This window comes from Diabrotica undecimpunctata, chromosome 1 (assembly GCF_040954645.1).
Source record: "Diabrotica undecimpunctata isolate CICGRU chromosome 1, icDiaUnde3, whole genome shotgun sequence".
Lineage (NCBI taxonomy): Eukaryota > Metazoa > Arthropoda > Insecta > Coleoptera > Chrysomelidae > Diabrotica > Diabrotica undecimpunctata.
In genome coordinates this window covers 13178807-13201972 of record NC_092803.1, presented here as the reverse complement: position 1 = coordinate 13201972, position 23166 = coordinate 13178807, and the positions used below count along the sequence as shown (strand labels likewise).

Sequence of the window (23166 nt, the reverse complement as noted above, 5' to 3'; positions counted from 1 at the left end):
ATGATGATGTAGTTCATATAATGCAAAAAGTATAAAAAGAAACGCTTAAATATACTGAAACAATTTCTCAACAGTCTGTCTTCCTCTCTATACTCGGTTGAAATTCAGCAGCTTGTCTTCATAATTTAATGACATGATGTTAACTGTAGAAGTTTCTAGACGGGAAGTAGGGTAGTTTCCATATTTGCACAAAATTTGCATAAAATAACAACACATATATTATCGCATTTTTATATCATGTTTATTTACACAACTGTCATGGTACAAAATCTATACTCAAGCTTTTTATAACAATCTAAACCTAAATTTATAATAATAATAATAATAAACACATTAAAACGATGGCCGCGAAGGCAACCTTCCTATTGATCTACAGGTGGTTATTGGAACACTAGTTTTAGCATTGTTGGAACTATCTGTAGATATCTCTTCGATTTTATCACTAACAATAAAGTCTATGTCTCTGGTTTTCTTGAATTCTTCGAATTTTCTGTTGATTAGAAGACTTAGTTCTGATTTAGAGGTAGATGACTCGGGGATGGTTTCTTCAATGACGTTTTCTTCATCTACTTCCTAAAAAAATTAATAAAATATAATAAAATGTTCTCTAGATGAATGGTTTAGATAGAGAAAAATATTAAACAGTAAAATTTTGATAAGGTTCTGAAACTACTTTGTTATAGCATGTCTAATTCTACTCTTAAAATGGTTTTCAAAAAAGATTATTTTAAAGATTCTGCGAAAGTGTATAACTAAGTTGTTGTTAGGTTATGTCCTTTCAAAATTTATGGTAGATGCTTGGCACATGCTTGGCCTCAATTTTTTAGGCAACAGCATTCTTATGGTTTAAAAAAATTGTTGACGTTGGTGTTCTTACCCTAGCAATATCAAATTCAGATAGTTTTATGTTTGTTTGTGTAATGTGTATCGTAGTTGTAGTTGTGTAACGTAAGTTGTGTAACATAATAGGTTTGTGTTTGTGTATTGGGTGTTGCATATGTATTGTGTATAAATTTGTAGCGTTTTAAATTTTTCTTTTAACTACGAAATATTAATATGTTAAAAATTTCTAAAGACTCCCCTGTTTGTTTGTTTGCAACGAAGTTAAAATTCCCCATTTCGTACATGTTATTTCTAACTATAATATTTCAAGATTTTTTTGTCGCTAAACAACGATTTGTTTATATTCAAATCCCCCAAATCTCTGAATACATTGTGAGGTAGAAAAATCAATATAATACCCGTTATTTCTTCATATCGGGAAGTAGTTTGTTTGAGGGTCGCTTTGTAACATAGTTGAGGCCTGTTTTAAAAACAAGAAATTTATGTTATGGACGTAAGAAGGGTCGCCCACACTAGTATTAGATTTAGGTCAAGAGGGGAATTCAAGTTAGGTTGAGAAGAGCAACGAAGCAGGCAGGTTGTATAAGGCAGCTCGAGTTGAACATAGCCGGTAATTTTGTGTAATGGGTTAATAATCAAGACCGGTAAAAAGTGGAAATCTACTCTCTGTAATATGACAGATTTATAAAAGAGTAACCACTTGAATAGCTAGAGCATTTATGTAGTATACCAGAACATGGTAAAATTTTAAAACAGTACATAGGGTGTGCCACCAGCTTCGTTTGTCGTCTGTTTGCCCCAACCTCGTTCCAGGCTATAGAATTTGTCTTCCTTCTTTCCCGTTGAGAACTTGTCCAAGTAGCTTTCCCATAGATGTCTAGCAAGTTTCAAAGTTAAGTGTAAAAAATGTGAATTATAAGGTAACATTCAGTATATTAATTTTAAAGTAAAGACAGACATTTTTTTGCTGAAACAATATTTTAATTGTTTTTTTTTATTTTAATGTTAACATATGACAGCTAGTTTTATTTTTTTGGTATTTATTTGTTTTGTTTGTTAAAAAAAAGGGTAATCTCTGTGGGATAACATTTGTAAGTTTTTGTAGTATCTCCAACACCTTGAGTTTGTAAATGGACACATGTAAGTTTTTTTTTATTCTGTATTTGGCAACTATTTATATAGTATATTTTTTGTGCCATTTATATGTTTGATAACTGCTTGTTAGATACACAAATAAATGTTTAATTTATTGCTCCATCCATTTTTTTATTTATTTTAGAAATCTCCTAACCCTTTATGTATCTTTTTATTTTAGGATATTTTTTTCTAAATCCAGCAAGCTTAGGATTCTTCGAAGCGGCGTCCTTTCCTGTAAAATAGCTAGAAGCCCTTTCTTGTTGTATTAATTGTCCAGTTGTCCAGGAGATTTACGTAAGTAACCCCTTTGTTTCATATTTTGGTAGCTATCCCAATCTGACACCCTTTTCGTTCACTTATCCACGACCCCAGCTCTCCAGCAACCCTCTGAGTGCCGTTCGCATACGTAACGATTATTTTGCTTGCCCTATCTTCGCCCCCATAGTTTCTCTCTCCTATTTCTACCCCCATGATCTTACCCTGAGGTAGGCAAATAATATCGTTACAAATTGTATTTAATATTTCTTCTTCAGTATGATACTTTCAATTACTCCGCTATTGCTGATATATTCTTGCCAGGATTTCACAATGCAAACATGAAAAAATACACAATACATACAAATATAACAAATAAACTCCTAATAGATGAACACATAATACATAAACATGCAACACAATCAGAAGGTACAGGAATCATCCTGAGTGTACAAGCATCATCCTCCGAATTGTCAATTAAAACCATGGCTATATGCCTCCAGTATCGTTGCCGAGTAAGTCAACCGTCAGTTTTGGAAAAAAATAACTGCCAAACAATTTGGTTATCAAAACATCACACTATTTTAAAACACGTCTTTTTGAAAACGATTTATATATATACCGGTATTTAGGCACCACGCCCTTCCAGTAGGGATCTATGGAGAAGTATCATCGAGGCGCAAGCCCTAATCTCTTGCCGTACTACTCCATCATAGGCCGATCAGAGGCCAGCAGATTCGTTTTAGAATTTTAAACTGCTGCGTTAACCTTTTTTATTTTTCTGTACACTGAGCTGGGGCTTGAACCCACATCCACTTAACCAATCGAGAGTGGAGCGAATGAGAATCGGCCGCCTCGCCGCTTGGCTATCTGACCGACTTCCGGGTTCCGAACAACGATTTCCGGAGTGGAAATCGAAAGGTCAAAAAACAATAATTGTAGAATGTAATTTTTATCAGAATCAATTGAGACAATTCATCATAAACATTATATTTGAGATCTTATAAAACAAAATAATCTATGAAGAAAAATTCCGTACACAATGGTACAAATCCAAAGTCATTCTAATATTTTTGACAAAGGGGATGAACGAACATTAAAAATTACTGACCCTGATGTCGCAATCTTTAAAAATTTTTACCAGCATTATCACAAACCATCTAAGGAATAGATCACCTGTATATCACAAGATGGTTAATAAAAAAGTCTATCGAGTATATCCAAAAGGCTTTTCAGAATTTTTAGAAGGCATTCTACTGCAACAAATTATGGGCAGAGTTAGGGCTCCTTGAAATGGTAAATTCGATTCAAAATACAGAAATACCATCAAAATCGACGAAACACATTTCCAAAAAATGCTTCCTTCTCGAGTTATTTGCAATTTATATGTATACGATGTTTATATATGACACGCATCGTTCATTGAAAGTAACCATAAAAACCTAAAATAATCTAAGTATGCGACCTACCTGAATTTCTGAAAAGGTAACAGGTTGAGTTCGATACCTTGTGGAACCCCCTCTTCTTTTCTTAGGAATTACTCTCCTATTTAACCTGGACATAGGTTCTGGGTATACGGTATCCATTGCTAAAAATTAACAAACAAAAATTATACACTTGCATATTATATACAGTATGATGCAAATGTATGGAATAAATTCATTATTTCAGAAACAGACGACTTTTAAAAAAAATCTTAAAACACGTCAATTTTAATTTTTGAATGACCATCAACTGACATATGGACATTACGTCATCAGTTTCGGCGTAATGACGTAATCGACGATTTTTTTAAATACAAACCGAGGGCACGCGACAGCTCATTTGAAAGGTCTCCTTATCGTCATTGCAACGATGTAATCACTTGAATATTTATTTCTACAGGGTTCACAAAAATTATAAACTTTGTCAATTAACATGGAATTACAATAAATATTCATTCACTGAACTAAAATACACTAAGGAACGCCACTGGGAATAAAACAAAAGATGGTTTTTAATTACTTAATTACTCAATTGTGTGTAACAGTGAGTAAAATTGAAAAAAAAATTAGAGAAACGGGCCATGTTAAAGATCTTCCCAGAAATGGTAAAAAATCAATATCCGAAGCCAAGAAACTGGACGTTATACTGGCGTTTCAAGACAATCCCCATACCAGTTCTAGGCAGGTCGCACTGGATAATAATATCCACCAATTAACTGTTGTAATAGTGCTAAAAAAGAGAATTGGCATCCATACAAAGTACATCTGGTCCACGAGCTATTAGAAGATGACTTTGATATAAGAATCAAATTCTGCGAAACCATTATAGAAAAATGTAACAGAGATCAGGGTTTCATACAAAAGGTTCTTTTTTCTGATGAAGCGTCTTTTATGCTGAACGGTCACGTAAATCGGCAGACATATCGATACTGGGCAAGTGAAAATCCACATTGGATGAAAGAGTATAGGACAAAATATCCCGAGAAGGTGAATGTTTGAGACGGCATTATAAACAATCAAATTGTATGGCCATATTTTTTTTTAGGAAAACTTATCTAGAATTTCTTCAGGAATATCTGTTGCCACAGCTGAATCAGCTATTTCCAAATAGAAATAGTTTGTGGTACGGACATGACGGGGCTCCCCCACACTACGGAGTTGAGGTACGAAATTACCTTAATAACGTTTTCCCAGGTAGGTGGATAGGTAGAAGGGGGCTAATCGAATGGCACCAAGGTCTCCAGATTTCACTCCGTTAGACTTTTATTTGTGAGGATATTTAAAGAGCAGAGGGTATCAAAATCGACCGAATAATGTAGAAGAGTTAAAGGAGCGCATCAGAACGGAAATTGCACAAATAACACCTGAAGTCATCGAAAACGTTAGGAAATAATTTATTGCCCCTTTTTTACATTGTATTATTGCTGAAGGTAGTCAATTTGAACATTTGTTGTAATTTAATTGTATTTAAGTAAACATTTATTGTAAGTTAATTGTATTAATAAACCAACAGTTTTGGTTAACCCTGTAGAAATAAATATTCAATTGATTATATCGTTGCAAAGGCGATAACGAGACCTTTCAAATGAGCTGTCGCATGACCTTGGTTTGTATTTAAAAAAATCGTCGATTACGTCATTACGCCGACACTGATGACGTAATGTCCAACACATGTGTAGCAGTTGATGGCCATTTAAAAATTAAAATTGACGTGTTTTAGGATTTTTTTTAAAAGTCGTCTATTTCTAAAATAATAAATTTATTCCATACATTTGCATCATACTGTAGAATTTTTTATGTAAGAATAATAAACTGTCTTTATAATCTTTAGTAATATACGCTGCTAAATGCTATTTATTTTTTTTAGTTTTTATTGGTAAATTCTGATTTCTGTACTTGCGTCTTCAAGTTCATTTATTATTTTTAACTACTGTTCTAAATAAAAAAAAATGAGTTTTAGTTTTCAACTAGCTGTGAGTTGGGTTTACTTTAATGTACAATTTATCTTCGATAATCACATAAATAAAATAGAAAAATATGATACTGTTGATATGTTTTGGCCATTTTAGAGCTATTTCTGTATATTTTGATTTACTATTATACCATTTATCATATTTTCCATCTTTTGGTGATTTTCAAATCTGTGTGGAGGTACCCGAAAAATGTGCAATATACCCAAATCGTTTGTTCCTGTAAATTTACAGATTTCTCCTTAACTCGCTTTTTCTTTTTCAAAGAAATATTGTGTAATATGGTCTCCTGATCTTGCTCGCCCCACTTTAGCAACCTCATTACAGATGACCAACAAATCAGTAATATGCTTTTTCAACACTTTGTCAATAAATCAAATAATCCTACCAATTCTGAGAACGATATTGGTGCTAACCAAACAGCTTGCAATAATAGTCAATCCATTAATATACCATTCAGTAACCAAGAACTAAACGATGCTATTTTTTGACAAAAACCTCAGCTTCAAGTCCAGACAATATTCCCTCTATCTTTTTGAAAAACCTTCATCAAAAAATATACACGAGAAAATACTCTAACTGTTTAAAAATATTTCTTCTTACTAATAATTCCCATCACTATGAAGACAATCACTACTATTCCTATCAAAAAAGGCAATCAATAACTTAACACATTAAACTCATTCTGACCAATCTCAATAACCTGCATATTATGTAAACTTCTAGAAAAAATGGTTAATAAAAGATTACTTTGGTACCTTAAACAAAATAATATTTTCGACCAATTTCAATCAAGGTTCAGACCAAATCGATGCACCATGGACAGTCTTATACTCCTCCAATCAACAAGTGCGCATGCCCTATCTAACAAAATTAAAGTCATTGCAATCTATCTTGACATCGAAAATGGTTTCTACTTTATATCGATATCTGTGATACTACACTAAGTAAGAATAAGCTATCTGGTAGGTAGGTAATATATATTCTATTAAAAACATTTTTTCATATATGGATCCTTTATGGTATTAACCAAAGGCTTCAATCACACATGGCTTCAATCCAAAGACCCTCAAGACAGAGAAATATACGCTAAATGGAATAGAGAAGTTAAAAAGGACGTGAATAAGGCGAAAAATATAAACTGGGAGGCTAAGTGTGATGAACTGGACAGATTTATGGGTGGAACAAAAGTGGCACAAGCTTGGAAAACATTAAAGCAGTTTAGGAAAAATGAGAAAAGTGAAGACAACATTTCTCTCATAAAGTTAAATGAATGGGAAGAATATTATACGAAACTGCTGAAAAAGGATAGAGTAGAGTACAGATGGGAAAAGATAAGGGAATTAATAGACAATAGAGACGAAAGACAGGAAATCCCTATAATAACATTATCTGAATTGACGGAAACCTTAAAAGAGGTTAAAAACGGAAAATCCGCAGGGCCTGGAGACATTCCCATAGAGCTGGTTAAATATGGGCCAACTGCACTTTTAGAATTAATGGTAGACCTTTTCAATAAATGTATGTGTGGAGACCAGGAAATTCCTAAAGATCGGAATAAATCATATATAAGCTCCATATATAAGAGAGGGAATAAAAGAGACTGTTCCAATTATAGAGGTATTAGTGTGACGAGCTCTGTGGGCCGGTTGTACGGCAGAATATTAAAGAAGAGGGTTGAAAAACAGATACAAGATATTGAAGAACAAAGCGGCTTTCGTACCGGGAGATCCTGCCTTGATAATATATTTATCCTACGACAAATAATTGAAAAGCGTGTCAAAAGAAGTAGAGAGACCCATTTGGTATTTATAGACCTTGAGAAAGCATATGATAGTGTCCCGTTAAAGAAAATGTTTGAGGTCCTCGAAAGGTCCGGATTGGATTCGACGTATATCCGAGCGATATATAAATTGTACGAAAATGCAGTTAGTTGTGTAAGAATTGGAACCAGAACCTCAAATGAATTTAAAGTCACTAAAGGCCTAAAGCAAGGATGCTGTTTGTCACCGACACTCTTTAAAATATACATCCAAGAAGCATTGAGGAATTGGAGAAATAAATGTAGATTTATGGGCATCGAAGTGGGACAAGAAACTCTGTATACATTCATACATACATACATACTGAATTCATTACTGTGGTCTAATAAAATAAAGATGCATACCAAACTTCGCGTATACAGAGCAATTGTAGAACCAATTACCACATATGGTGCTGAATGTTGGATGATGACAAAGAATGAACGAGATAAAGTAGACGTTGTGGAAATGGATTATCTTAGAAGGTCATGTCGAGTATCGAGAATGGAAAGAATCAGGAATGAGGAAATACGAAACCGTACAGGAATTAGAGATACTCTTTCAGATAGAATACAAGGAAGGCAATTACAATGGTATGGTCACGTGATGAGAATGGAGGAGGAGCGGTGGCCAAAGAAAGCCTTAATGTATGTTCCGCCAGAAAGAAGGAAAATGGGAAGACCACCAAATTCCTGGAGAAGAGAAATTACAAAAACAATGCAATCTAGAGGCTTAGAAGAGGGAGATTGGAGAGATAGGAAAAGATGGAGGCTGAAATGCGGGAAGCGGCAATCGCTGTAGGACCCCCGTTATATGATGATGAGAATATCCTTATATCACATAACCAAAAACGGTGCGCCACAAGGGTCGGTCCTAAGCATCACACTATTTCTTTTTAGTATAAATTATTTAGGTTCCTTTATAAATGGTATTGTGCAAAACTGAATAAATCCTGACGATATAATATTATTTTGTCACTGAAAGGAGCTATCACAAACACTTTACTGCATAACATAGTAAATAAAATAAACAACTGCGGCAGTTTATCTAATTCTCTCCATGAAACTCCAAAGGCATTCATTATAGTAGATGACAAAACATGAAATCTTCAACATGAATAGAAATTGGTAATATTTTTGATAAAAAATTTTCCTGGAGACCACAAGAGCAGTTGCCTATAAAGAATAAATCTCCTTAAATCAATAGCCTCTTTATAGTTGAAGAGCCGATGAGGAAACACTACTAAAAGTCGCTCTAAAACTTATCAAGCTCCAAACTTGACTATAGTAGTGTTTTTTTCTATCTAAGAGCATTCCGATCCAGTCCGGTGGAAAGTATTTAAGTAGAATATTTCGAACCTTCCCTTTACCTCAGACTAAGAAATCTCATCTATAATAGTCAACTACCCGTTATAAACAATTCTAGAATGGTACCGTCCACTATATAGATTTTAATTCTTCATCTAGGTAATATTAATCTGTTGTTCATCACCCTTTATAGGGTCCCTCAAACTCCTCCATGTACATTAAAACTTCCGAATTTCAATATCAAATTATCTAAATACTTATAATAAAGAAATATCACTTTCCATTATCAAACAAAGATTCTATAAAATCCTAGATCAATGCAACTACGAGAAAATCCTTTATTTCAACAATACTACAAGCTGTGAAAACTTTACTTAACGATAACAAAATTATAGTAATCTGTACTGACTCTCTGTTATCTATGCTCTTCATAAGAAACTTATATTCTACCCACCCAATAGTGCAAGACATCCAGAGTGTAGCCCATCGTCTTTAAATTAATGGAATTACAGTGACAATATTGTGTGTCTCATCACAGGTTGGTATTCCAGGTAATAAAAAAGTAGTAAAACAAGCCTGTTCTCTAAACTTAACAACAGAGATTCAAACATCATCTAAAAAAGAACACTCAAACCAAAGAACGAAATAATGTGTCTTTGTAATGACTAGAAATGTAATGTAATGAAAAGAACGGATAAATTTATTATTCAGAATAAAAATATTGATAATTGGACACACACGCCTTACATATGGAGACCTAATGAATTCCAGCAATCAGATTTTGTGCAACACCACGACTTTTGTAAAACTGTACCTACTTCTTGATTGTCAACAATACCTTACGGCCAGATACAATACAATCTTGAAAACAACCTAAAAGACATACTTATCTCAAACAACAGTAATTATAAAAATGTATTAAACTTTAAAAGAATACGGTTAAAGTTATTTAATTACAAAAATGAATCCTAGAAATTGTATTGTAAGTAATAATGTATCCAATGTAAAAGTATTAAAAATGAATATGTAAATGTAAATTGTACCCGTGTCAAATGCCCACTAGCAGTCGAAACACATATTTCGAAATAAAAAAAGTATGTAACCTTGTAATGTACCTTGATGTAAGTAAAAAATCTTGATGTAAGTAAAAAAACCAATCGAACTTTACCTGTGTACACCTTAAGTGAACTTGAACAAAATATTCAAGTTATTATGCATGTTTAACTTGCATTACTATCTTGGACATTAATAAAAATTATTATGCACTTTTTGTACTATTGTTTTTCTATGATGTACTATTTATAGTCTTGTTTTAGACAAAATATTTTGTAGTGCAGATGTACATTGTTATTTACATTTGCATGTCATTGTATTTACATAAAGTTAAAGTAATAATGGACGTGTTTTAAAGAAAATGTAGATTTTATATTAATGATTGATTAGATTGAAGGCAATGGATCGATCAAAACATCATTTATTTTAAATAATCTGTAATAAATTTCGTAAATGTATGTCTAGAAAATAGTGTCGGTTCATTTGATAACTTGTTTGTTTAGAAAATCTAAGAAATAATTTTCATAATGGATATTTTATTAATTGTTCACTTGTTCTGAAGTTGATGATGGATCAAGATGAGGGTGTCTTTTATTTTGGTTATTAGGAAATACATGAGTGACTTAATAATTTTTGGATTTAATGGAATAACGACAAAAATTTATAGGCACGCAAATAGAAAAACACAAATAAACTAAGGCATTTAATATGAGCTCTTTGGAAAATCTGTAAGTCCTAGAGAGAGCGTCACCATATGAGAGCGTCACCATATGCGTTGGCATATGAGAAATGCTCGACTTAGTTTACCGTGATTGTAGATGCAATTGATTGGATCCTCGTCGCATGGTGGCGGGCAAAATCACTAGTATATTATAAGATGAACCAAATGTTTTACCGATAATTTTCCGACTGGAACGGAAACGTTTTGAAAATTGTAATCCTTTTAGATAATTTTAAATATTTTTAATAAAATATACCAGTATTTACCAGAAGTCTTTCATTCTCTGTAAGTTTAACTTAAAGTTCTTTTACTTTTGTGTATACTTATATTGGCCATAGCAGATTTAATTTTTTTTTGAGAAGTTATTATATATTTATTTCATTTTATAAATATATAAAATTAAAATATGTAAGTCGCTCGTTCAGACAAAACACGTTACATCCGTTACATACTCGCTACATTCCGATACCGTCTAAATAGCAGAACACTTTTTTGTTAAGAAAAACTTAGGGGAAGTATGCCTATGATGGCATACCTAACTTCACCTCTCGTTTTTTTTTTATTAAAATACATGATCATATTTGTTACAATTTTTTTTCTAATTCAGTTGAATGTACTAATTAAGCTGGACATATAAAGGTCAAAGGGAATGAGGATTTTTATATTAAAAAATTGAAATATCAAAAATGTCAAGTGTGCCATCATAGGCACAGTCCTTGCCTATGATGGCATGGCTGCAGAGTATAATAGAAAAAAATATGTTTTAGTGGAATTTTCGCATTTTATTCAAAGGGGGCAATAATACAACAAATAAAAAAATGCACACATTAAAACAATTAAGAACATAAATCACAATAAAATATCTTACATTTTTTATCGACCCCAGCGCATTCAGACTGACACCAGGATTGGCACTCCTGACATTTAATCCAGCATTCTTTCGACTTTGAGAGGGAATACAGGCCATTACAATACAAGCAAGCGACGTCGGAATCATCATCTTCAAAATTTTTGTTATCGCTCGCAGATTCCTGTTCCTTCTCATCATTTCTCTCTATCCCTTCTTTTGCCATTCGGTATAATGTTCGTTTTTCAGGAAAAGTGTCATCCACAGATTTCCGTTCTAATCCACTTTTGTACGTAGGTTCTATCTTCTGTTTTATTTGTTGTTTAACTTTGTTTGCCAGTTTTCTTTGTTCTACATTTTCTTTTTCAACAACCTTATCTTTCAATGCTTTAATTTCAGGGGTTGAATTTATTACCCCTGTTTTCCACGCTTCTTTTGTTTTTTTGTGTTTGACTGCGAAACACTTGGAATGGGTGATAAATCTTGGATTGTTATATGAAGAGTATCCTGTTGAGTATTTTCTAGAAGGACCCGTTAGCAGTCTTTAGGTAGGTGATTTTGTCCACTTTCTAGGTTTTGTTCTAGATTATAATCTGGGTTTTTTAGATGGATGTTTTGAGTTTGATCTTGATTGCTCTCTATAGGTTTATCTGTAACCAATGATGGAGCGAACATCCATTCCTCAAAAATATCGGGATTAAAAGGTTGAATCCCTGTTTTGGCAAAGGCATTTATGTCATTAGCAGGAGTAGCACTTTTAAGGTAAGCTGTTTTAAACAATCCAGCAACTTGAAAGTGTGTAACTAGTCTTCCAGGATTTTGTGTTAACCAATTTTAAATCTCTTGGTTAGAATAGATTTCTCGAGGAATAAAAAAGCCCACATCGAGTGGCTGCACCCGGTGGGAACAGTGTGGTGGAAAGCAGAAAAGTACAATACCATTCTCTTTTGCAACTTTTAAGACTTCCAGTCCCTTATGACTACTGTGGCCATCTAACAATAATAATATTTTGTTCTCATTCGAAGCTTTGATATAGTGAACAGAAGAGGTTAACCTGGTACGGACATGTCAGGAGAGCAGACCAAGATCGGTGGATAAATAGAATAACAAAGTGGAGCCCGATAGGAAGAAGAAAGAGAGGCAGACCCCGAAGATCTTTCAGAGATGAAGTGGACGAAGCAATGAGTAGAAGAAACCTACAGGAAGGGGACTGGCTAAATTGGAGAAAACGGTTGAGTGAAGGAATACAGTGAAAACTGTGGAAATCCTTGTATATATATATATATATATATATATATATATATATATATATATATGGTATAGTGAATAAAATGTTTAAGCCATTGAACAAAAATGCCTAAAGACATCCACCCTTTCTCCTGGCAAAAAGACACTTCTCGGTGGGGCAGCGTCCACTAATTTATTTTTTAACCTTTTTCTGGGAAAAATAAATGCAGGTGGTACAAAATCACCAATTGCATTCATTGAACATACAACTGTTAAATGCTGATCTCGTTCCGCACTGCTCCAACTCGTTTCCGTCCCTTGGTTGCAAACACTTTTTGAGGCCTTGTTTGAACAGTACTAAGACCTGATTCATCAACGTTGAATATATTTTCGGATTGAAAATTGTATGTATCTAAAACTTTTGCTAAAGAGGTAAAATATGGTTTAATATTGTTCTTATTAAATGCTTGTGCTCGCGCGAGAGATGTATTTTCTGGTGTTCTGAGTGAAATGGTACTATTTATTTTTAAAAAACCCCTCGCCCACTTCCATCCAGCAAGACGAGTCATTTTGTTGAATTTGTGTTTGATGTTATTTCTCTCAACAAGTTCGAAAACTAATCGTCTCAAATTTAGCGTTGTGAGAACAAAAAATCTTCTTTCCATATCAATCACATGAGTAGCTAACTCTTACTCAAGATGAAGAGGTAGTGTAATTCTTCGGCCACCCAAATCTCCTCTTCCTCCACCGGAGTTGTTTGCAACTTTACCGTTGCAAATAAACACTGTCTATGCGCATGCCTATGCAGCCAATATCGTTCAACAGGAAACGATTTACAAATTACACGTGGTATGCCATCAAAGGCAGCATGCCACCATAGGCATATTTCCCCTATATGAGCGTCTATACTCGTCGATACTATTAGGTAGCACTAAAATAACTGCATTAGATTTGATCAATTTTAAAAAATAATAAATAAAATAATATAACATATTGTGCATAGTAGAACAAGTGTTAATAGCCAATTGGACACAAAAACTTTCTTCTAAATCAATTTAAAGCCTACTCTTCATCGTTTTACATACATGAATTTCTTCAGTGGGTATCCAATCATCGCTTGTGAAAAAATTAATATATCAGTTGAACATTTAGGCAATAATAAAACTGAGTAATTTTTTTTTATTACGACCTATTTAAAATCAGCAGCTTCCTAATTTTTAATTTTTCAATTTCCGTCCAAGTATTTTCCTAATACCAGACTGTTAAAACATTTTACTAAAATTCAGATCAGGTTATGTTTCCTTAACCTACAAATGGTTTATTTTTTGGGCATTGACCTGGTACTCATCTGTATTTATTTTTAAAGAATTGTAAAATAAACAGTTTCCCGTTTATGTGTTCATTAACTGTTTTGAAATAAACAGCATTCTTGCTAACTGAGAAACTGAAAGTGTTGCTTTTATCTAGGTATTTATTTTTTATGTAGTTATTTTTGCACTGAGATACAAACTAATTCAAGAAAAGCAAGTGTATATCATGTGAATGTAGTATTATAGAATTCAGTATTATTTACAAACCCGATAGTAGAAGAACAGAAAGAGATAAGCAAGTTGTGTACAGACAGAAAAATCAAGATGTATTCATGTGTTTCATAGATTACAACAAGGCCTTTGATAAAGTGCGGCATGATCACCTAATCAGACTCCTGACAGAAAAGAATTTAGATAAACGAGACATCCGACTAATAGCAAATATGTACTACAATCAGAAAGCAGTAGTGAGAGTAGAGAATAATACCACTGAAGAGATTTAAATAAAGCGAGGTGTGAGACAAGGGTGTATACTGTCACCAACCCTGTTTAATCTCTATTCCGAAGAAGTAATGAATAGAATACTCTCTGAACAATCCGTAGGTATTAAAATAAATGGTGTTAGATTAAACAATCTGAGATTTGCCGACAACACCGTTCTGATCGCAGAAACACTTGAAGAGCTACAGACATTGGTGAATAAGATAGCATACTGCAGCGAAGAATATGGACTATCTTTGAACATAAAGAAAACTAAATTTATGGTAATCTCGAAATCAACACAAAATGTCCAAAATTTATATTTACACAATGAAATTATCGATCGAGTTAGCAAATACAAATATTTTGGCACTTTTATAAATGAAGACAACGATAGCTCAGCAGAAATCAAAATAAGAATAGAAAAAGCCAGATCCATATTCACTAAAATGAAGAGAGTGTTCTGCGGAAGAGGTTTGAGCCTTGAAATGAAACTTCGCCTGATGAGATGTTACGTACTTTCTGTGCTGCTCTACGGAATGGAGTCATGGACGTTGAACAGGATTGATACCAAAAAATTAGAGGCATTTGAACTGTAGATGTATCGCAGAATCCTGAGAATATCATGGACCGAGAGAGTCACAAATGTCGAGGTCTTGAGAAGAATGAATAAAGAAAAGGAAGTCATATTTACGATCAAAAAACGAAAACTGCAATACTTGGGACACATTACAAGAGGCGAAAGATACGAACTGCTTCGAATAATTATGCAAGGAAAAATAGCAGGAAAAAGGTCCATAGGAAGAAGACGAAACTCCTGGCTAAAGAATCTACGAGAATGGTATAGCTGTAGCAGCAACGAATTGTTTCGGTCAGCAGTTTCGAAAATACGTATAGCCCTGATGATCGCTAACCTTCGGAACGAAGATGGCACTTGAAGAAGAAGAACTACAGACAAAGCATTGGAAGAACGTGAAATGCTATAAAAGTTTATCAGCCACGGAGAAGACAAATAGATAAGTTTATAGAAATTCAGACGTATGGAAAGATTTCAGAGTTACGTCATTTAAGAATGCCCTGAATGACTATGTCAAAAATGTTGGATATTTTAATGTAACCATTAATACATTAATTAAACCTTAATAACCTACTTGAACCTCGATTTCAAAACTATTTTGAACAGTTAAAATAAGAGAATTCACGTTATATGAGAATGGCTTCAAAATAAAGTAAGACTTTTTTGGCAGGAAATAATCAAATACAGTGGAACTATAAAGGCGTACTGGGAAACGGAAAAAGCTCAAAGGGAAACTTTGTATCTTTCCGATGGCCTAGTATATCGTAGGTGGGAAAGTCCCGATGGAGTACATACAGTTTAAGAAATCGTACAAATCAAACATAAAAAGTGTGTTGGAAGAATCTTTTTAAAGTCAAAAGCTCATTGACCAGAGTTCGAGACTTAGAATAAAAAGTCGTATTAAAATGGCACAATATCTCTCCGATTAGTCTTTTGAACGAACTGCAGTTGATTTTCTTGGTCCACTTCCAATGAAAGAGAGAGGAAACAAATACTTCATCATCATCATCAATGGCGCTACAACTCTTCGTGAGTCTTTGCCGTGTTCACTATTGCCTTCCATGATTGTCGGTCCTGTGCCAGTAATTCCCATTGTCGTACTCCCATTTTCTCTAGATCTTCTTTGACTGCATCTTTCCACCTTTTTCTAGGCCGCCCTACAGACCTTCTTTCCTCTGGCCTTTCCCAGAACACATTGTTTATAAGGAGATTGTCGTTACTGCGTATCACATGCCCTGCCCATCTGAGTCTATTGGCCTTTATATATCTGACTAGATTTTCTTTTCCGAATAGAGACTCTAGCTCGTTATTGTATCTGCCCCTCCATTCGTTTGTCACGCTGTCTCTGCAAGGGCCATATATCATTCGAAGAATTTAACGTTCCCACACCAGCAATTTATTTATTTCTCTTTTTGTTAGCATCCATGTTTCGCTTCCATACGCGACTGCTGGTCGTATTATGGTCTTATATATTCGGATTTTTATACCTCGTGAAAGAAGTTTTGACTTCATTAGATGTTGCATTGCAAAGAAAGATCTGTTTCCTGTCATTATGCTCGTTTCAACTTCTCGCTCTAATTTGTTGTCATTTGTGATTGTTGCTCCTAGATATTTAAATAGAAGCACTCCTAGAACCACTTCGAAGTTGTGATCATTTATAATAATGTTTTGCCTTATTAGCTGTCGTTCTTGCTTTGAGACGACCATGTATTTTGTTTTGTCTTAATTTATTTTTAGACCGATGTTTATTGCAGCTTCTTCAAAGCTCGAGAAAATATCCTTAATTTCTAATGTTGATTGTGCTACTGCGTCTACGTCATCGGCAAAGGCGAGTATGATTTTTGCTCCCCGAGCAGTTATGTCTGGTTTGATTTTTGGATATATTTTTCGCATGACATATTCTAAGGCCAGGTTAAACAACAATGGGGACAACGGAACTCCCTGTCTCAGTCCAGAATTTACGCAGAAAGCATTTGATATTTCTCCCCCTATTCTAACTTGTGCAAGTTACTTACACACATTTATGTTACCGCTGCTAGTTTCCTGGGTACTCCGAGCTCGATCATTGCCTTCCATAATGTTGCACGATTAATTGAATGGTAAGCCTTTTTGAAGTCTATAAAAATCTGTTGCACGTCGTAATTATATTCCCAATACTTTTCAAGCATTTGTCTTATTGTAAATATTTGATCAATAGTCGATCTGCCAGGCCTGAAATCACACTGGTAGTCACCAACTATTTCTTCGGCATATGGTACTAATCGTTTTAATAATATCGAAGCCAATATTTTATATGTAGTGTTGATTAGTGAGATTCCTCTGTAATTCATGCATGATTCCTTTTTTCCTTTCTTGTGTATTGGTACAATATTACTACCACGCCATTCTTTCGGCATTATTTCTTGTTGCCAGGCCATGAAACAAATACTTAATGGTCGCTTTTTAAATTTTTCAAAATGGTCCGAAATTGCACCTCTTCCTAATCAAGAAGCGACTACAGTAGCAGAAGCATTAATAACACACGTCGTATATAGACATTGAGTTTCTGTAGAATTACATTTTAATCAAGGACAAAATTTTGAATCAAACTTATGGCAAGAATTAATGAAAATCTTGGGTATTAAGAAAACTCGCACTTCGCCTCTCCATCTACAATCAGGCAGAAAGGTTAAAAGATATAATAGAACTGCTTGTTAATACCTTTTAATGTTTGTAGCTGATAATCAATTGGGATTAAGATACTTTAGTTATTCTATTGCTTTTAGTCTATAGAAGTTGGGGAACATGAAGCAACCGCTTGTTCTCCATCAATGATGGACATTAGAAGAGAACAAAGAAGATGATGAACACCTAATGCAGCTTCCTCAAGATCTTAATTTCGGAAAATTGTTTCCCTGCGAAGAAGTACGTTCATCCCTGACGTACATGAAAAATTTGAAAAAGTCTACGAAAGTAAGACATGCTGGATGAACAGGCGTGGATGCGGTGGACAAAATCGAAATCAAAATGTACTGGGGATGCTATATTATTTTGTTCATTACGGAAGCAGTGACATTACCACCCTAAAGCACAAATTTCTTGAGTCAGGACATTCCATGATGGAGTGTGACAGTATGCATAGTGCGATTGAAACACAGAAAAAATATGTGGCTGTTTATACAATGAATAATTGGTTAAACATTTTCAAGTTGGCTTGATCGAAAAGAGGAAAGAAAACAAAATGATAAGTATGTCGTTAAGGAACTAAAATTTAGGGATTTCCTTGGTTTTAAAAGACTTTGGCTAGCTGTTTTAAGAAATAGAACAGTTAACATCCAAGGCGAAAAAGTTAGATGGTTAGAAGTAAAATGTTTTCGGATTAAAAAAATAACCCAGGCATGATCAAATATGGGAAGGATGAAAGGAAATAGTGAAAAAAGTGTAAAGGCCCGATGGTGTCAGCACATCCCAAAATGGATTAGGACTGAGGAGGAGAAGTCAAATATAGGTATGGCCATAGCTGGCAGACCTATCACATCAGGACAACCCACGCTAAATAGCGCGTACTCGGCGAATCTTCCTATTTCGCAACAAAAATATAACTACTTAAAGAAGCTGTGTATTAAGAATGTCATTTCCTCCGAATTTTACCATTGTTATTTGTTGTTACCAACATCACAATCTGCTGAAAATCGGAGTCCTTAGCCAAACATAAACAATGAGAGTGAGTCGGATTCAGAATAATAATTTTTTTTTTATTTAGAAAAAACATATAATCCACATCAACCACGCAGGGTTATTAGTGGAGTAACGTACACAAGAGTTCATTTTATTTACATTAAATAAATGTATATAAACGTAAATCTTTTAAATAATTTATTACATAGGTAGTCAGTGTTTATGGTTAAAGTGGTTTTGATGTCATCTGAGATTCCATATTTGCTTCTTGTTTCTTCGTGATACTGGCAGTCAATTAGAATATGCTTCACCGTCAATGGGAGAGAAGAGTTTCTGCAGGTTGGAGAAGATTCTTTGTTGATTAGAAATTTATGGGTCAGTGCAGTGTGTCCAATTCTTAGTCGGTTAGTTATTATTTGGTCCCTTCTATTGAATGGATTATTCGAGATGGTCTTCACAAGGGGATAAATCTCATATAGTTTGGTTCCTGAATCTTTCCAGTAGTCTTGCCATATGTTCATACAGTGGTCTTTAATTAGGTTTTTAAGATCGAAGTATGGGTAATTTCTTAATTTGGTTGTGTATTGTGTATTCGACTTGTGTTTGCTAGATTGTCCATTTTCAGCTATTCCTACATGCGACGGTACCCAGATAAATACTACTTCTTTTCAAGTTGATTGAATTATATTTATCTCATTTTTTATAGCCTGAAATATTGGATTTGTAGGGTATATTTGTTTATATACATTTATTCTCACTACGCGTTTTGAAGAAAATTAATGCTTTCAAAATGGCTGTGGTCTCGCCTGTGAGGTTGCAGCAGTTTGTATGTATGGATATAGTGTGAGTAGTGTATTTACAGGAGTATGCAGCAGCGTGTCCGTCATGAGCTTTAGAGGCATCACTGAAAATTTGGAGATAATTAGGATAATCAGATATAACTTCGAAGTACAAGTGTTTAATGAAAATCATCCCTTGATTATCCCTCAACTAGTGATGATTCGTCAGTTTCGTCAGCTGAAGAAGGGCTAGGGTTAATTTTTTTGTCTAGTTGGGTGATATTATTTCTTAACCTAGAATTTTGTGTGTAACAATAAATAAAATTAAGGATCTGAATTAGTTCCACTGGTTCATTGGAGTAATCTTTAAAAGTTAATTCAGGGTTATGAGAGTTTAAAACATTTTCCATAAAATCACATATTTCATTGAAATTTAGTATAAATGGAGGTGATCTATTTTCGATTTTGTCTTTGTCTTTGGAAGAGGTTTTGAGTTTCTTTTTTGGTTTATATTGTTTAGGGGTATTAAAAACGGAAGAGTCGGTTTTTGGGTTTTTTTTTTCGTTAATTTCAGGAGATGATATATTATGTCTTTTTATCTGTTTAGAATTGACTGCATTATTTAAGGTTATTGGTGTTTCTTGTGTCGTAGTATTTTCAGTGTTATTTACACCTGGTGCTGTTGTTTTGGAAAGAATAATAAATTGTTTCTTTGTTTATTCATTTTCGCTTTGAGAATCAATGTTTTAGAAATAATGTTAATAAGAGCTTAAGAAAAGATTTACATTTTTGTTGTTTTTAGATTTTGATATTTAATAAAGTCTCCTTATTTAGATTAATCAATTTTTGATTATTTCGCTTTGTTTTTGTCAGGTAAACCTAACTAAGTCCGTTAAAACCGTTTGAATAGAGACAGACAATATTTTTAATATTATAAATATCCCTATCCCAAACATAACCATCAGTTAGATCTTAAAAGGTCTCCAAAGTGGTTATAATTAACCAAACGAAATTATGACAACAAAATTTAATTAAAATGGTGGTTTTCTCACAACTACTAATTTGGACTTAATGATCTTTGCCGGATCGTCGACGAAATTTTCGTCACAACCTTAACCACAAAGATTTATGTGAAAGTTACAAATATCCTCTATATTAGACTTTATTCGTTTTAGTTACTTTTATTTTTGATTTAATACGTTTGTTAAAAACTCTGTATTTTTAAAGAATTTTTTTAAAGGTCTTTCTTCTTTAATCTATCTATGTACTCATATAATTTCTGCGAAAACTTATCCAGACCGACGCCTGGCCCTGTATGAATGGTTTTGATTTCATGCGAGCAGTATTTTAAACACAACACTAAATGACGATACATAAAACCTAACGTTTATTTTGTGTTTATTGCCGTGCATGTTATTAAAACTTCAATAATTATTGGAAGAAATTTAGCACAGATCATTAAAAGTTTCCGAGAATAGACAGAAAATATGTTTGGAATATTTTAAACAGCGTTTAGGGATTAATATTACATGAACGTATATTTTAACAATTGGACATTTTTAATAATACATTGTTTTGTGGGCTTATAGACCAAGACCCTTCTTCCTGATATTTCTGCCGTTTCTTCGAAGACTCCGGTAGATATTATCAAAGGTTGAGTTGCTACCTCAGCTAGATATATTTTAGAATTTGCATTTAATTGAATAGTTTTAGAAATTTAAGAATAACGGTATTATAAAACAGATTCTAGTAAAATATAAGACAAAAACAGATCTAATAAGATTTTTAAAATAATAAAGATAAAAAAGGAAATAAAGAGTACTGAAACAATTAAAACAATCAAAACAAAATAATTAATTTGACTACAACTTGACTACACCTAAAATATATAAGCATCGATTATCTTAAGCAAAGTTTTGATTTTATTAGATCCTAGGAGTAGAAAGTACGCCACTTTGGCCCACTTTGACCTTTGACCTCTTACGTCACAAGCCCCGTCCACCTTCGTCCCACTTTGCGTTCAAGCCGCTTCGATGATGAACGATCAATCTTTGAACAGCTTTAGATCAGATCTCGATCATGCCTCGAACAGGTCTTGATCAGGTTTGAAACAGTTTAAGACCTGTTCGAAACCTGATTAAGACCTGTTCGAGACCTGATCAAAACCTGTTAGAGACCTGATCAAGACCTGATCTAAAGCGGTTCAAAGATTTATCGTTTATCATTATCGAAGCGGCTTGAGCGTGGAGTGGGACGAAGATGGACGGGGCTTATGACGTCGGAGGTCAAAGTTCAAAGTGGGCCAAAGCGGCGTACTTTCTACTCCTAGATGACCATATCTATTTTTAACTTTTTTTTTTATTTTGCTCATAATATAATTTATTTGTTCTTATTTGTTATATTGTTACACGTTTATATGGGTTCAGGGATTAAGTCAAATACACGTACGTAGGTAAACTAATTTTATTTAATTCACTCAACTACAAAATAAACTCACTAGATAACAAATATCTCAATAATAAATACACTAACATTTATTGCCTCCAATAATATGGGTATCACTTACAAAAACACTTGTCTAATTACTGGCTATTCAAAGTAACTGAGCAGTTTATATACACGAACATCTGTACTAGAATTCTAGCGAAGGTACGAATGATGAATCAGCACTTTAATACGAGAATCCAGAAAAATACAGATAACCAATTCGAGAACTTTGCTGAAAAAGTAGTTAATTCGACTTCTAGAATTACTGTTACCGGGTCGCAATTAGAGGATTGTAACACATAACATCGCCCTTGTTTCAGGCTATTCGCCCCGAACCGTACCTAGGTGAACCAGGTCGGTGGATAACACCCTTCATTAGGACACAGTTTCTCTAGTTGGACGACCTTCGGCTTACTTCGTGGCATCAGTTACACCCTATATACAAGGTCTTTTATCTTCTTAGTTACCAGGCACGGTCCCTTCAGGCTGCTGCAACTTGGGACTTAGACCTTTCATTCTGGTTGGTTGGTAGAACCAAACTGCATCACCTTCCTTGAAACTAACAGCAGTGGATTTCTGATCCAATCTAACCTTTATCCGGTCACTGGTGAGTTGTATCTTATTCCTGGCAAAATCGTGGACCTTAATGAGTCTGTCCTTTAAGCCGCTTACCGTCTGATAGATTGCCGTGTAGGAGACCGATGGAAAGCTTTATCTCTCGACCAGTCAATAACATTGCTGAAGTGTAACTAGTTGCTTTATGTTGGGAGCTTCTGTAGGCTAGCAGAAACAGAGGCACCAGTTTTCCCAGTCTCTCTGATTTTCATATACAAACAGGTACGGGTAGTTGTTCATGGTACGGTTATGTCTTTCTACCATACTGTGGAACTGAGGACGAAACGGTGTCCTTCTGGTCATCCAAATTTCGAATTTGAAGTTGCGCCCTTGGTCAGAATGAAGCAGAAGTGAAACCCATGTAGGAAAACGACATTCTTAAGCAGGGCCTCACCAACTCTCATTGTTTCTTGGTAAGGTAGTGAAACTACTTTTGGCCATTTGAAAAAATAGTCCATAGCAATCATCAAATACTTGTCTCTTGATCTCGTTTTGGGTTTCTTATTGGATACACACAGGTCACACCGTTTGCACCATTCTTTCCCATCTTGTTGGCAAATAACCCAATAATATCTTTCACGGACTCTGGTCAGAGTCGTATTAATCCCAAAATGT

At 34.2% G+C, this 23166-nt stretch overlaps 1 protein-coding gene across 2 annotated transcripts in view; it reads right to left on the bottom strand.

Moving 5' to 3' along the window:
- Window positions 1–219: 219 nt before the first annotated feature.
- The window catches only part of LOC140437765 (uncharacterized), a 34084-nt gene continuing 11137 nt past the window's right edge, over window positions 220–23166 (bottom strand). The window contains exons 1-3 of one of the 2 annotated variants that reach the window (XM_072527486.1): window positions 9967–10103; window positions 3705–3823; window positions 220–573 (exon numbers count right to left, since the gene is read on the bottom strand). In XM_072527486.1, coding sequence (XP_072383587.1) covers window positions 334–573; window positions 3705–3821 — 357 coding nt within the window. In that variant the 5' untranslated portion in view covers window positions 3822–3823; window positions 9967–10103 and the 3' untranslated portion in view covers window positions 220–333. Of the gene's footprint in view, window positions 574–3704; window positions 3824–9966; window positions 10104–23166 lie in introns of those variants that run through there. The other variant, XM_072527480.1, reaches the window with a different exon arrangement.